The 12,996-nt window shown below is 55.6% G+C and overlaps 1 protein-coding gene and 1 non-coding gene across 2 annotated transcripts in view; one reads left to right on the forward strand and one right to left on the reverse strand.

Annotated features, from left to right (window-relative positions):
• The window catches only part of USP40 (ubiquitin specific peptidase 40), a 43,157-nt gene extending 39,682 nt beyond the window's left edge, over positions 1 to 3,475 (forward strand). The window contains 5 exon segments of the mRNA XM_037063568.1: positions 36 to 104; positions 666 to 885; positions 986 to 1,081; positions 2,511 to 2,605; positions 3,273 to 3,475. Of these exon segments, the coding sequence (XP_036919463.1) occupies positions 36 to 104; positions 666 to 885; positions 986 to 1,081; positions 2,511 to 2,605; positions 3,273 to 3,384 (592 nt within the window). The 3' untranslated portion in view covers positions 3,385 to 3,475.
• A 4,841-nt stretch (positions 3,476 to 8,316) lies between these two features.
• Positions 8,317 to 8,385, reverse strand: LOC118999178 (small nucleolar RNA SNORD26). Its single transcript, XR_005069056.1, has one exon. It is a non-coding gene; the product is annotated as a small nucleolar RNA SNORD26 (small nucleolar RNA).
• Between the last annotated feature and the right edge of the window lie 4,611 nt (positions 8,386 to 12,996).

Consider the following 12,996-nt stretch of genomic DNA (forward strand, 5'->3'; position numbering starts at 1 on the left):
GTCCCTCACTCATATTTTGTGTCATTGCTTGTCAGGGAGCATAAGCTGGGGAGGAAAGCCGAGGTCTGCTTGGCGCCTTGCAGGAGGAAGAGCTCCCAGGGTAAGTCGCGTGGTGTTGTGTCGCGTCGCCGTGGGTGGCCGTTCTAGGAATGTGTGTGCGTGTCTGTGTGACAACAAGAACTCATTGTTGAGGGTGTCCCAAGTACACACCGAACCCACAATGGCTTCACAGGCCCTCTCCCCATCCCACCGCCGTGGAGGTTCCCTTTGCTGTCGCAGCTCCGCCCGTCTCTCCTGCTCCCTCCTCCCAGCTGGGAGCCCTCAGCTCCTTCCCCCGTCACCCCACAGCCACTCTCCAACCCCCCACCCCCTGGCAAAGCCCCTTTCCCCGTGCCAGCTTCGTCACTTTTGCTTCGGCCCCTGCCCTCGCCACGCTGGGAACCCTCTCCCAGCTGCCCGGCTGCCTCTCCCAGGGCTCTGCTGTGGACTCCCAAGGGGAGCTTCCCCTCCATCTGGGCCAGGACTGAAGGGAACAGAAGTAAAGAGGGTTCCCCACTACATGTAGGGCTCAGGGGGAAGCTTCGCCCACCATGCCCCCTCCTAGGTATCAGGTGTTTCTCATATCTTTTGTTTTAAACCTGACACATGCCCACTCTCTGGCACAGCCCCCAAGACGTGCTGCTGAGGGTGAGGATGTACCTCCCCGGAGAGCGGGCGTACGCCCCACCCGTGGACGTGGTGTGGGATGCCACCCAGGGCACAGCCAGCTCCTTGCAGCAGCGTGTGGCTGATTTCTACTTGCTTCCTGTGGGGAAAATCGAAATTGCCAGACACTTTCCGGACAAGTTTGAGGGCTTCCAGCCCCCGGCAGGGTGGGGTTGGGGGGCTCCCGCCCGGGGTCCGGCTTCACTCGGTCGTTCACAGGCAGGGGCTGGGGAAGAGCTTGAGCTTGTTTTCTTTACCCAAGGTGCTTGCTTTTCCATAGAACCAGCAAATGACCAAGAGGAAAAAGAAGAAAAGGCAAGATAATGTGCTGGGGGAACCCTATTACCTGAAGGATGGGGACACTGTCGGTGTCAAGGTCAGTTGACAGCGGCAGATTCACCCCTCAACAGAACACAGGTCAGGCGACTCGGCAGACCTTCCCGGCACACGCAGACAGCCCCACTCACAGATTGTCTCCGAGTGGGAAGGGAGAGCCAGACAGGGAGGCCGTAGGGCCTCACGCCAATGCCGCGAGGCCGAGTCTGACTCGGACAGCACGCCCTCGGGGCTCCGGCACTGCGTGGCGCTGTGGGGTTGAGGAGGCGCCTGTGTTAGGCGAGGACATTTCCTCTCGTTCCTAGTGTGCACTGTGTTCCTTTTGGAATCACGCGTGAACTCTGGATTCTTAATACTAAGTTTTACTCTGCGCATTTTCCGCCCCTGCGGAATCAGCCAGGTGGTTTTTCTCCTTGAATTAGGCAGCGTGGCCCTGCCACAGAACTATGTGCTCGACACAGACATGCTGCCACATACATGTGTGCTAGACATGACGCCCCACCACATACACGTGTACCGGACATGCTGCCACATGCATGTGTGCTAGATATGGCAACCCACTACATACATGTGTGCTGGACACAGACATCCCACCACTTGCATGTGTGCTTGACACATACGCCGCCACATGTGTGCTCGACACAACATCCCACCACATACCTGTGCTCGATGTGGGCTGTCCTCACACCCCACAGGCAGCCCTGGGTTGCTGTCATGTAGCAACATTTTTATTAAGGTAAATATGTAATTTTAGTCCTTAAATTAACTGTTAATCTACTGATAACAAATTACTGATTTATTGTAATTCTTGATTTAGTAATTAATATTTTTATATTAAGGGGTGAGGATTCCCTGATCACTTCTAGTCAGCAATGGACTGGACAAGTGACTGACACAATATGACCCTCCCCCCCCCAAATAAAAGTAAATTAAAAAATTGAGAGACAGTTAAGAAAAATTCTAAAAGAAAAATATAAACCTTTTTTTATATGCTAGAAAGGAGATTCAAGAGACTACAAGTAAACCATTAGATGTATTAAGATTCAAAAGATTACAAGATCTGTATTCATAAAATTACCAGTAACTAGGACCGCCTCCAACACAAGGCCTTCCCAGAGCTCCGGAGAACACAAGGCGAGAACCCTGCGTTTGTTCTGGGAGGAGGGCTACGTGCCGGCCTTGCCCCGGAGACGCTCTGATGCCCCTTCCAGTGGAAGCGTCGGCAGCCACAGGCAAAGGACAGGCGACTGCAAAGTCCCTTCTGTTCTGCCTGCCACTTGCTCAGTTTGTCATCAGACACCAAGGGTTTTGTCTCCGTTGTTCATCTACTTTCTGTGAACGTAGATATCTCCTTATGTTGACTTAGGTAATTTTTTTACATAAATCACCTAAATTTTTATATGAATTTACATACTCTTACTAAACATAGGCTAAAAAGATGTCTGAACACTCCTTATTTCGACATGTAGACTCTCCTGGTTGAAGATGATGATGACTTCGGAACAGTCAGAGATGACGTTGGAAAAGAGAGCCAGACACGGCTTACGGTGGGGACGAGGACGAGGTAACGGGGTTCTTACTGTCACAGCTGTCCCTCCAGGCCACGGCACGGCTGGGCACTCACCACAGGGCTGGTCACCCGAAGGAGCAGTGGAGTTCTCGTCCTTTAGCTTGTGACCTGGACCGGAGAGCCTCGTTCTGCCCCAGGGACATCTCTCCACCGTCTTCTTCCTCACTCTGAAGTGTAGGCTCTCCCGGTTGAAGACACACTTTCTGGGTCTTCCCTTCAGACACAGGCCTCGGTCACCTGAAAGCAGAAGCGGCCCCACTCCCACGCGCCACGCCCTGGGGCGCCTCACCTCCCGGACAGGAGCCTCAGACCCTCCTAACCCCTACCCCACCGCTGTCCAGAGTGGGGCCCCGCTCAGCCACTCTGCACACACCACCCGAGTCCCTAGCTCCGGGCAGACTCGCTCCATCCTCTTCTGTAGTCGGTTTGCTCTCCCGGCCTCCAGATCTCCCGGACCGTGCTCTGAAGTGCCCAGTCCCCACGCGCCCACGCTTCCCTCCCCAGTGCCCAGACCCGCTCTCACCACTGTGATCCACAGCATGGGCCCCACAGGGTACACCAGGGGGGTTGTATCCTCCTTGCCTGCCCCCCACTTCCTTCTCCTGACCTGGGTGACCCTGTGTCCGTGACTGGGAATGGGTGACTGCTCTGTCTCCCGCAGCCAGGAAGCCCTTCGTGTGCAGAGCAGTGACATTCTCTCCAGTGCAGAGACACCTGGCCAGCCCCATAGACCAGAAGCTTCTCTCTGCATCCACGTCGGGAGTTTCAGATAGCCCCGGCCCCTGCGGATGTGCCATGGGCACTGCACCCAGTCAAAGCTGGTACCGGAGCAGCCGGTGCCCCAGCCGGGTTGGCAGCGGGCGCAGGGCGAGTGCAGGCTTGTCGGCTGCCGCCTGGTACACACACAGATGCCAAGCCACTGCGTTGTCACATCCCTTGGACGGTCTCAGGCCAGGCAGGCTCACTTTATCACCACGCTACACAGCACATCCGCCTGTGGGGGGCCCACGCAGACTAAGCATGTCTAGAGGTGCTGGTCAGACGCTGTCCCCACACCACACTGACCCCACGCTGACCCCAGGTTCCATCGTTGTAAGGAAAGGTCCCGGTTCTGCATCAGCTACCGGCAGCCTGGACACAATGGCTGTGCTGACCGCTGAGCAGTCTGCGCTTTAGTGCACACGGCCCGCCCTTCCCCCACATGGGCGCCTGCACGCCCAGAGGTGCTGGTGGCTTCGCCCCCCGAGGGGCGGGCCAGGCTCAGCTGTGTCCTGGCCCCCACACAGCGCACGGTGACCCTCGGGTCTGCGGTCAGAACATTCCCGCTGCCGCGGCTGGAAGCCCAGCTGGGAGGCTGCTCGGGACCCCTGAGGCGCGGGCGTTGAGCTGCGGTCCTACGACTCGGGGGTTAAAACAGGAAAAGGAAATGTAAACAGATGCTTTTCCTCCTGGTTCGGCACGAGTGGCTAACCATCAGATTTAAAAGGTGTAACCAGTGTTTGTGACAAATACAGAGTCTCTCTTACTGAATCGGACGTGGGACACTCAGATGAGCCACCTAAACTGGGTCCAAAGCGGGATTCCTCAGAGCAAACCCTTCTCTTTCTCCCCCACCAGGCTTTGCACAGTTACGGCCTCCTCGCAGCCCTTTCCCACTGGCGTTCAGCTGGCACATGTTACGGGATGGACGGGAGACGCGGGCAGACCCGGCCTAGGTCTCAGCTGCCGGGAGGGAGTTAACGCCGCACCCACGTGGCCTTTCCGAGGACTGGGGCACTAGGCATGGCGGGCCTGCTTTTGCTGCCTGCGCCCCTTCCGGCCCATTAGGAACCTCAGCCTCCGTGCGAGGTCCGCGGTCTCAGGCCCTGGGTTCGTTTGTGCCGCGCAGTGCGCTGAACGGGCGGGACTTGGACGGGCACGCGGCCCTCACGTCCTCCAGCGCTCGGCTGTCTCAGGCCACTCGCACGTGGGTGACGTGCGGGTTCGTCAGGACTGCCTGTGAGCGCTGGGCGTGTCTGGAAGCCCAGCGCTCTGCACAAACTTCTGTTCCCGTGACTGTAGCTGCCACGCCCCTTTGCCATGCCCCTCCTTCATTGTGAGGTAGCGAAATATTAGTGCGCTAACTGAAAAGCTTTGCTGGGCAGAAGTCGGAGGCCGCACTGCAGAGGACTTACCAAGGTGGGCGGGCCTCAGTGTCTGCAGTGGGCCTCCAACCCACTCCTCTCGCTCCTCTCGCTCCTCTCGCTCCTTTTGTTGCATTTGAAACCGCGAGAACAAGTGTCGGAGACTTTCAGGGTTCCAAAGATGTTACTTTATTGGCCAAGTTTAACCTGCGCAGGGGCGAACTCTCCAAAGTGTCCAGAGACACGGTGCCCACGAGGGCTGCAAATGAGAGTCGCGCCAAACGCTTACAGGCTTAGGGTTTTGAGGAGGCGCGCAAGCAAGCTGGATACAGAAGCAGATGTGGCGGTTAGCGGTTGGCTCAGGGGCACAATGGGGTCACTGATTATTGGTGAGTTAACTCGTGCACTGGCTCGTGCTCCTTTACCTGATTGGTCAGTTGAGCTCGTGCTCAGGGGTAAAATTTTCCCCCCTAGTGACTGTCTCTCTGCCTGACTGACCGTTGCTCTGGCACGCCCTGCTCTTCGGGTGTGTCCCAGAGCCTCTTTGAATTAGTTAGTAAAACACCTTTTGCTTCCTTACAGCTATGTTCTGGCTAGTTCCCCCTTGCCCTCAACACTTTCACCCAACCTTGGCAGGGGCGGGGGGCGTGCAGCATCGGAGAGGGCTGGCCAGTCTCTCACAGAGGAAATAAACCATTCTTCAGGCTGCTTGTCTCCACTAGCGACTGCTCTGCGTCCCATCTGGCCTTTCCCCCAAGTGCACATCAGCCCCTGAACACACAGGGTTTTGGTTTAAAAACAGTGGCTCAGGACCGCTTCAGAAACAACAGAAGCAGGTCTGGTTTTAAGGAAGCTCAGACTCCTGGGGAAACCCGTGCTGGGAGAAGCTGGCTGGGCTCTGGCTCTTCCAGGGAACTGGAACCGGCCGCGGGGCAGCACTGCACAGGTCACTGCTTCTCAACGGCAATGCTTTTCTGTGGAGGGCAGAGGGGACAAGAATCCCGGTAACACAGCTGGTCCACTGGCTGGCTGTGTCCCTCTCCAAGGGCACCACCGCCAAGGTCCCCCAGCCCTGCCCTTGCCTGGGTCCTAGGTCTCGGGGAATGCACCACCTCGTTCAACCTGTGGCTAAGTGACCAACACACAGCCAGCCCGGAACCAGCACAGCAGGGGTGGGGACGGCCACAGTGAACCCTCTCTCCTGGGAAACAGGAGAGACACAAACTCTGCGGCCACGAGCCCACGTGGCGGCCCAGTCGCACCAACTCCCTGTTGGCCGCCCAGCCCCGCTCCGGGACATCTCACACACCCACTGTCCCAGTAGGCACAACTGACACACGTGTCCTAGAGGCCTGGGGACCCACCTGCTTGGAGCCAAGTGAGCACAGGCTTTTATCCACCAGCTCAGGGCTGGCTGCCCCCATGAGTTCCTTCCGAGCTCAGGAGACTCCTGCTGGATGTCTCCGCGAGGCCGAGAGCCTTCCCCGCCCAGCCAGCCACTTGCCGCCCGGGGGTCCACGCGCTGTTCGCGCAACCATGAAGGTTGTGCCCCGGCTCCTGCCTGGTGCGGATGCCTGTCCTGAGGCCAATGCCCCGGCTGGGCTGGGGGGTCAGAGCTGCCGGCCTGGCCTGGGCAGCTCCCCTGTGCCACCTGCCTCAGAGCTCAAACCAGGCCTCCACAGACCCCACCACACTGGGACCGTCTGCCCAGCTCTGCCCCAGTCTGCTCAGAAGTTTTCTCTGCACCTGTGCACCCCTCTCTTGTAGCGGCCCCTGGCCTCACCCCTCAGAATCGGTATAACTCATGTCTCTATGTGCTTTCGCTTTTCCCATACAAGATCACTGCCTAATTCTACCATCTAAAGAGAGGAGGACTGTCTCACAGAAGGGATTAGCTTCGGCTTGAGACAGAAAACTAGACCTGTAGTTTCCTGCTTACAAAAAAATACGATGAGGGCAACCCAGTACTCCACAGAGACAGGCCATGGAGACGTCAAAAAGGGGCGGCTTCTCTGTCCACCATCCTTAACACACTTCGACCTCAAGGACATCCCCTGGCCCAAGATGGCTGCTGGAGGTCCAGCCATCATATCTACCCTCCAGGCCAGCACCAGAAGAAAGAGAGGCATGCTCCCATATTTCTAAGGAAACATCCTGGAAATCTCAGTTAATACTTGTATCTTGTTACCCAAAAGCAAGTCACATCACTAACACTGCAGGAGACTGGAGAACGCAGTCACGTCTGCAGGGTCGTGTTTGGGCACGGGGCACACCCCTCCCACCAGTGACGCTGGAGGGAAAGAAGAGAGCTCATATTTACAAGCACCAAGCAGTGGCTTCCACAGACGCCAAGCGAGTGCCGAAGGTTCCCATGTTCAGAGTTAGATCACAAAGCGCAGGGCCAGCACTTGGGTAAACGTGAGGCCTTGGGCACACAGTTTAAAGGCACCCAAAACTCAGTAAGCAAGCTAGATCATTTTCCAGTACAGCATTTTTAGAAGTCGGAATGAATGCAGCAAAGTCTGTAATGAACAAAAGTAGCGACACGCCCAGTCATGCAGGCCTGGGTGTTATCTTTGGAAAAGGCCTCCTGAAGCCCCTTGCTTCCCCAAGCCTGCCCACGCCACCCTCGGCCGGCCAGCTCCCAGGGTGGCTTGAGAAAGCAGGGCAGCACAGGTAAGGGCGACTGAAGCCCAGGGCGGCAAGCCCCAGGGCGGCCTGCGGCTGGGTGGCGAGACGGCCAAGGGCATCCTGAACCCCCGAGAGAGTGAGTTTTTCGTTCTGAGGACGTAGAGTCGGTGGGACAGGAGGAAAAAGCTCCATGTTGATTAACAGGTAAAAGTGGTGGCCCTCTCCTGGGGGAGTGTGACTACGTAAACTTAGGTGTGTGGGGGTCTGTTAGCCCGAATCCTGATCTCGCTCCAGACCCCTTTGTTCACCTTGTTGTAAAACAGGTACGTGACAGGAGGCAGTTACTCAAAGTTGGGGCACTTTCCCAAGTTACTTAATAGGCTACTTTGGGCACCACAGACCCCCTCCCACATTCCGGGCCTTGGGATGAAAGCACAGTTTCAAAGGCTGTGTTTCCCACACAGTGGCAATGCTACATAGAATTTCAAGGACTTCCCGGCATGAGAGTTGACAGAGGAAGTGGCCCCGGTACCAACAAGAAAGTTTTCTTACCTGCCACACCTGAGTCACCCCGGGATCTTCGGTAGAGATCGAGATGCTGGTGCAGGTGGGGGCCATCCTGCTCACCAGGCCCCCTCAGTCGTCCAGTGCTGCCATGGCCACAGGAGATGACCCCTTTCTGCTCTGGGAACGGGGCGGTCCACCTTCTTGGGACATGGCCCTGGGGGTGGCTTAGTGCATCCTTTCGCACGGTACCCAGGGCATTTGCACCTGAAACACGTTTGATGCTTGTACCCTCCACACCTTTGCGGCTTTCCCGGGTTACCAGGAGGCGGCTGGCCACGGCCAGTCGGCCTGTCTCTCCTCCACGTCTCATTTGATACAACCGAGAAGGCAGCATCCATCAGCTGTGCTAAAGGCGTTTGGGGCCCCATCTGTAATTTTTTTTTTTTTACTCAGAATGTACAGTTCTCCACTAATCCATCAGAGAGAGAGAGTTCATTTTTATCATCCCCATAGCCATCTGTAATTTCCGACACTTGCCCCTCCGGAGGCGATGGGTCCGCGTCAGCGTATCTCCGGAAGGCCTCCATCTGTTTGTTAAGGAAGAGAGCAGGGTTCTCTTCACTTCCTGCGTTACTACTTCCTTAACCGTATCATAATTCACTGGCTTTCTGATACAGGCCCTCATTCCAGCCAATAAGTACTGGATCGTGACGGATTTACTTCTGCTCCCTCCTGGCGTGTTATAGTCCCAGGTGGGCTCATGATCTGGGGCAGCCTCAGCTGCAGGTCTCGCATTGCCGGGGTCTTCAGTGTGTTTGCGGGCCCCTTCCCAAATCAGTTTCTTTTCTTCTGGAGAGCAACACGTAGTTAGAACTATGTAAAGGTCCCTCCAGGCCATGCTGAAGGCAAGGGTTAAGATACAGAGTTGTCCATGGAGCATGCGGGCTTCTCAGAAAAGTTTCCCAGCCTTTCCTTGCGCTGCTGCGGGTCCGCTGTTGAAAAGGGCACGCGTACCTGGGCAGGGCCTTCTGCGCCTGCCACTTCTCTCGGGCAGGAGGCCAGGGGGCGCAGGGGGATGTGAGGCTGCACTCCTGGTGCACCCGCTGGACAGGGCTCCTCTTCCTCCGGTCACTTCGGGTGTGTGGGTGAGTCGGGCAGAGGGGTCGTAGTCGTGATTCAGGGGCTGAGGTCTCGGGGCTCTGAGGCCTGCTAGGTTCCCCAAGAGCGAGGCTAGGAGGCCCCTCTCTCCCCCCAGGGGAGACAGATGGGAGAGTCTCCCTCACTTCCGTCTGAGGCAGGGGTGGAACTTAAAGGGGGTCATCGAGAATGCCATCGGGAGGCCCCAAGGTAGTTTCCTTTGACCTGGAACAAAGAGAGGGAGCGTGAGGTAACACACGTCTGTACGTAGGGAAGCTCCGACCGCTTGCCTGGCCTCTGACAGATGTCGCCGGAGTAGGGTGTTGGGGTTGCTACTCCCATTTCTGGGCCATGCCTCCCTCTCTCCCAACTCGTACTGAGGCCAAGTTGGTTACACAAGAAAATCAGTCTCTTTTTCTTGAGACACTCAGGGTCAAACTTATCTCAGTCTCTAAGGATGCACCCCAACAGAGATCCTGGGGGATAGAGGGTGCATTTTTCATTTGGTCCATAGTGTACTCCGGAAAAGAAAACAAAGACTAGAACTCCTGGGCTTGGAGGGGCGTCCCCTGTTGCTGCTCCAGGGGCCAACCAGTGGGATGTAGGGCATCCCTTTTTTCCCATCTCGAAGCTACCAGGCGTCTCCGGTGATACGAAGCACCGTGCGCTGACCAGCGCGAGACCAGGCGCTAAGCTTGCCATGGACTATTTGTACCCCTTTCACTGCTGGTGGGGTTGGCAGCTCTGACTAAGCTGGACCCTTTCTGCAGATCTCAAGGCTTTTATGAGCTTGGTTCTTCGCCAGCAAGGAGTTGGGAGAGAAAACAGCACTAATTCAGAGGATGACTAATTCGGTGTTCTCTGCCAGGACTGGAGGCTGATACAATCAATACTGTTTAATCCCATAAGAGAGGTCCCCACTGTAGTGAAGTATTTGCCGCCTGTGTGGCTCTGGACCACTCCTGCTTCGGGATCTACTGAGCTTAAAACACAGACGTTGCCTAAGGAGGAAAGGCAAGCCTGCCTCTGGGAAAACACCAGAGGCTGGGGAGTGAGCTGGAAAGGGGGCTGAGATCACAGGCTCCGGCCTCAGAGGGCAGCTGAAAAAACCTCCTGAATTAAATTGCAGGCTGGGTCCCCGGCAGGGGGCGTGCGAGAGGCAACCACACACTGATGTTTCTCTCCCTCTCCCCTTCCGCTCTCCAAAAATACATAAATTAACTCTTTAAAAAAGTGTCACTTCCCCACAGCGTTGGGGACACAGTGGAGTGACAAGTTAACCACCCTATTGTTCTCAGAGCCTAGTTGCTTCTAGGTCTGGAAGTTTACAGTGTTCCAAGGACTGACTTCCTCATTTTTCTTCCCCAGTTCTACCATCTCGGAGGGGGTGAGACTTTCCCTCTGTGGGCATACTGGGGTCATGCCCAGTTTGAAGCTGAAACGCAAGGCTTGGGTTGGGCAGGTAAGGAATTGCAGCGCCTCCTGCTGGACAGCAGTGGCCAAAGGCGTGGTTTTAGGGATTAGATGGCTGCTGGCAGGAAACCAACACAGCAGCCACTTTGTAAGGCAGACAGCCGCGGGAGTGGTCAGAGAAAGGAGAGAAGGACTCGGGAGGGAGGAAAATTTGAACCAAAGGGTCTTGTGAGGAGAACAGGACCTGGGAAAGCCCGGGCGTCCCAGTACAGGCTATGAGCTTGCGCTCTCTCCTCGGAGACTACACCTAAGTGGGAAAGCACCACAAGGATGGGACGAGACTGCGTGACGGCGTGCCTCCCGTTGCTAGGCCTCTGCTTGCGGCTGGCGGGAAGCCTGGCCTTCTGTCCCCGTCCACGTCCCAACTTTTCTCTCACGGGTGTCTTTGTTGCGGCAAGCGCCCTTGTGGCCTCTAAATGCTTGACCCGTGCCCATGGCGTGCAGCCATTTATGGAAGGAGGGAAAGCAAGACATTTACCCAGCAGAGGTATCCTTGCCCCTCCTCCAGTTCCTGCCAGGGGTATTCGGATGCAGATTGAGTTGCTAGAAGCCACCTGGCGTGGAGGGAGATGCTGCCCGCTCATTACAGGCCAAGGATTCAAACTGGCTTTTCTCCCAGCCAGGTTTGGAGGCGGAAGTGGCTAGGGAATGCGACTAGTGGGTTGGAGTGCTGTTCGGGCTCCCGAAGGCCCTTGTTAGCCCTTTGGTCATCCCCACCTCTCACGGATCAGTTCCTCCAGTCTGAAACAGCCAGGGGGGCCTTATTGTCACCCAACAGTGCTGGGTGACTGGCCCTTATTTTGCACATCCCCAGACAAGCCATAGTTACGTTACCGTGATGGGAGTTCCCTATGAGGCCCCCGCATGTCTTAGGGATTCACCCGACACTTCCGCAAAGCCCCCACTCCCACAGGGACACCCGAGAACTCATCTTGTTTCTACCTCTGAACTAGGCTAGCGAAGAGGAGTGCCCCACCCCCACAGCGCAGCTGACCCATCCAGAAAGGGAGAAAGGACAGCTGTGCTGGTGAGACCATACTCACTGTGTCCACACGGCTGGGGACAAAGGGTGGGGTCCAAGTCAGGGTCCCGGGTTTTGGCACCAATATGCCGATGGGAGAGACCTGGTTCTTCTTGCTGACACATGTGAAGAGTTACAAATCAGCAAATCTCTTAGCATGTGGTCTATTAGTGATCCGTTCCCATGCAAGATAAGGGGCCTAGCTGGGGGTGGGGGTATGAAAGGCAAAGTTTCAGGGCAAAGTGGGGTGGCAAGAGGACTTAGAGTCGGTGGGACAGGAGGAAAAAGCTTCATGTTGATTAGCAGGTAAAAGTGGTGCCCTCTCCTGGGGGAGTGTGACTACGTAAACTTAGGTGTGTGGGGGTCTGTTAGCCCGAATCCTGATCTCACTCCAGACTCCGTTTTTTCATCTTGTTATAAAACAGGTACGTGGCAGGAGGCAGTTAATCAAAGCTGGGGCACTTTCCCAGAGTTGTTTATGGGCTCCTTCTGTAAGCATCAGGGGCTCCCTCCTAAAACAGACAGTGGCCAGAGGTAGGCAATGCACCAAAGTTGTTCTATGGGCTCTTCCTTTGGGCTCCGTGGACCCTCCCGCATTCCAGGCCTCGGGATGAAAGCACAGTTCCAAGGCTTCTTTCCCAGACAGTGGAACAACGCACAGAATTTCAAGGACTCTCTCCTCCCGTGCTAACATGGTGCTTCCTGTGATGTTGGGACACCTGGCAATATTATGGGACCAGTCCCAGGACTCCTGAGTCAGTGGGTGAGACGCATGTCTCCCTCCTCCTCCCTGCCTCCGTTTGCTGTTCATTCTACCTAAGTGGTGAGAGGTGTTTCCTGGCAACCAGGATGCTGGATGCTGGCCGGTAACAGCAGCGTAGTCTCAGTTCTTCCTCCACTGTCTCCTACTCAGTAGTGCTTGTTGTCTTCCACGACTTTTGAAACAATTTTGTTACATTGTATTGTGACAGCTGTCATATCAACATGCATTAAAAAATCAGTTTTTGTGCAGCCATTTTAATATTGAAGATAGAAGAAAATAATCAACATTTTCAGCATATTTTTATTTCAAGAAAGGTAAATACAACTGAAATGCAAAAAACGATTTGTGCAGGGTATGGAGATGGTGCTGTGACTGAATGTGTCAAAAGTGGTTTTGCAAGCTTCTAGTACCACTGACATTGTGGCCAAAGAGCTCTGTGCTGGGGGCCGTCTCATGCTTTGGAAGGGGTTTAGCAGGCCCCTGACCGCTACCCACTAGAAGCTGATAGTGGGAGACATTCAACATACTCAAAATACCCAAATCAAGTCATTGGTGAAAATGAAAATGTCTTTATTTTACGGGAAAAAAGTAAGGGACTTTTTGGCTAACCCACTATTTCCCCCTAAGGGGACCTGAAACCCCTGAGGACTACAGCAGGTTAGTAGTCCCCGATGGTGGCTCTGAGCCCGTGAGACCTCCGCATGTCTCCCTTCCTGCTGTGGCCCAGACT

This window comes from Sturnira hondurensis, unplaced genomic scaffold (genome assembly GCF_014824575.4).
Source record: "Sturnira hondurensis isolate 20B ecotype Veracruz unplaced genomic scaffold, ASM1482457v3 Scaffold0014615, whole genome shotgun sequence".
Classification (NCBI taxonomy): Eukaryota; Metazoa; Chordata; class Mammalia; order Chiroptera; family Phyllostomidae; genus Sturnira; species Sturnira hondurensis.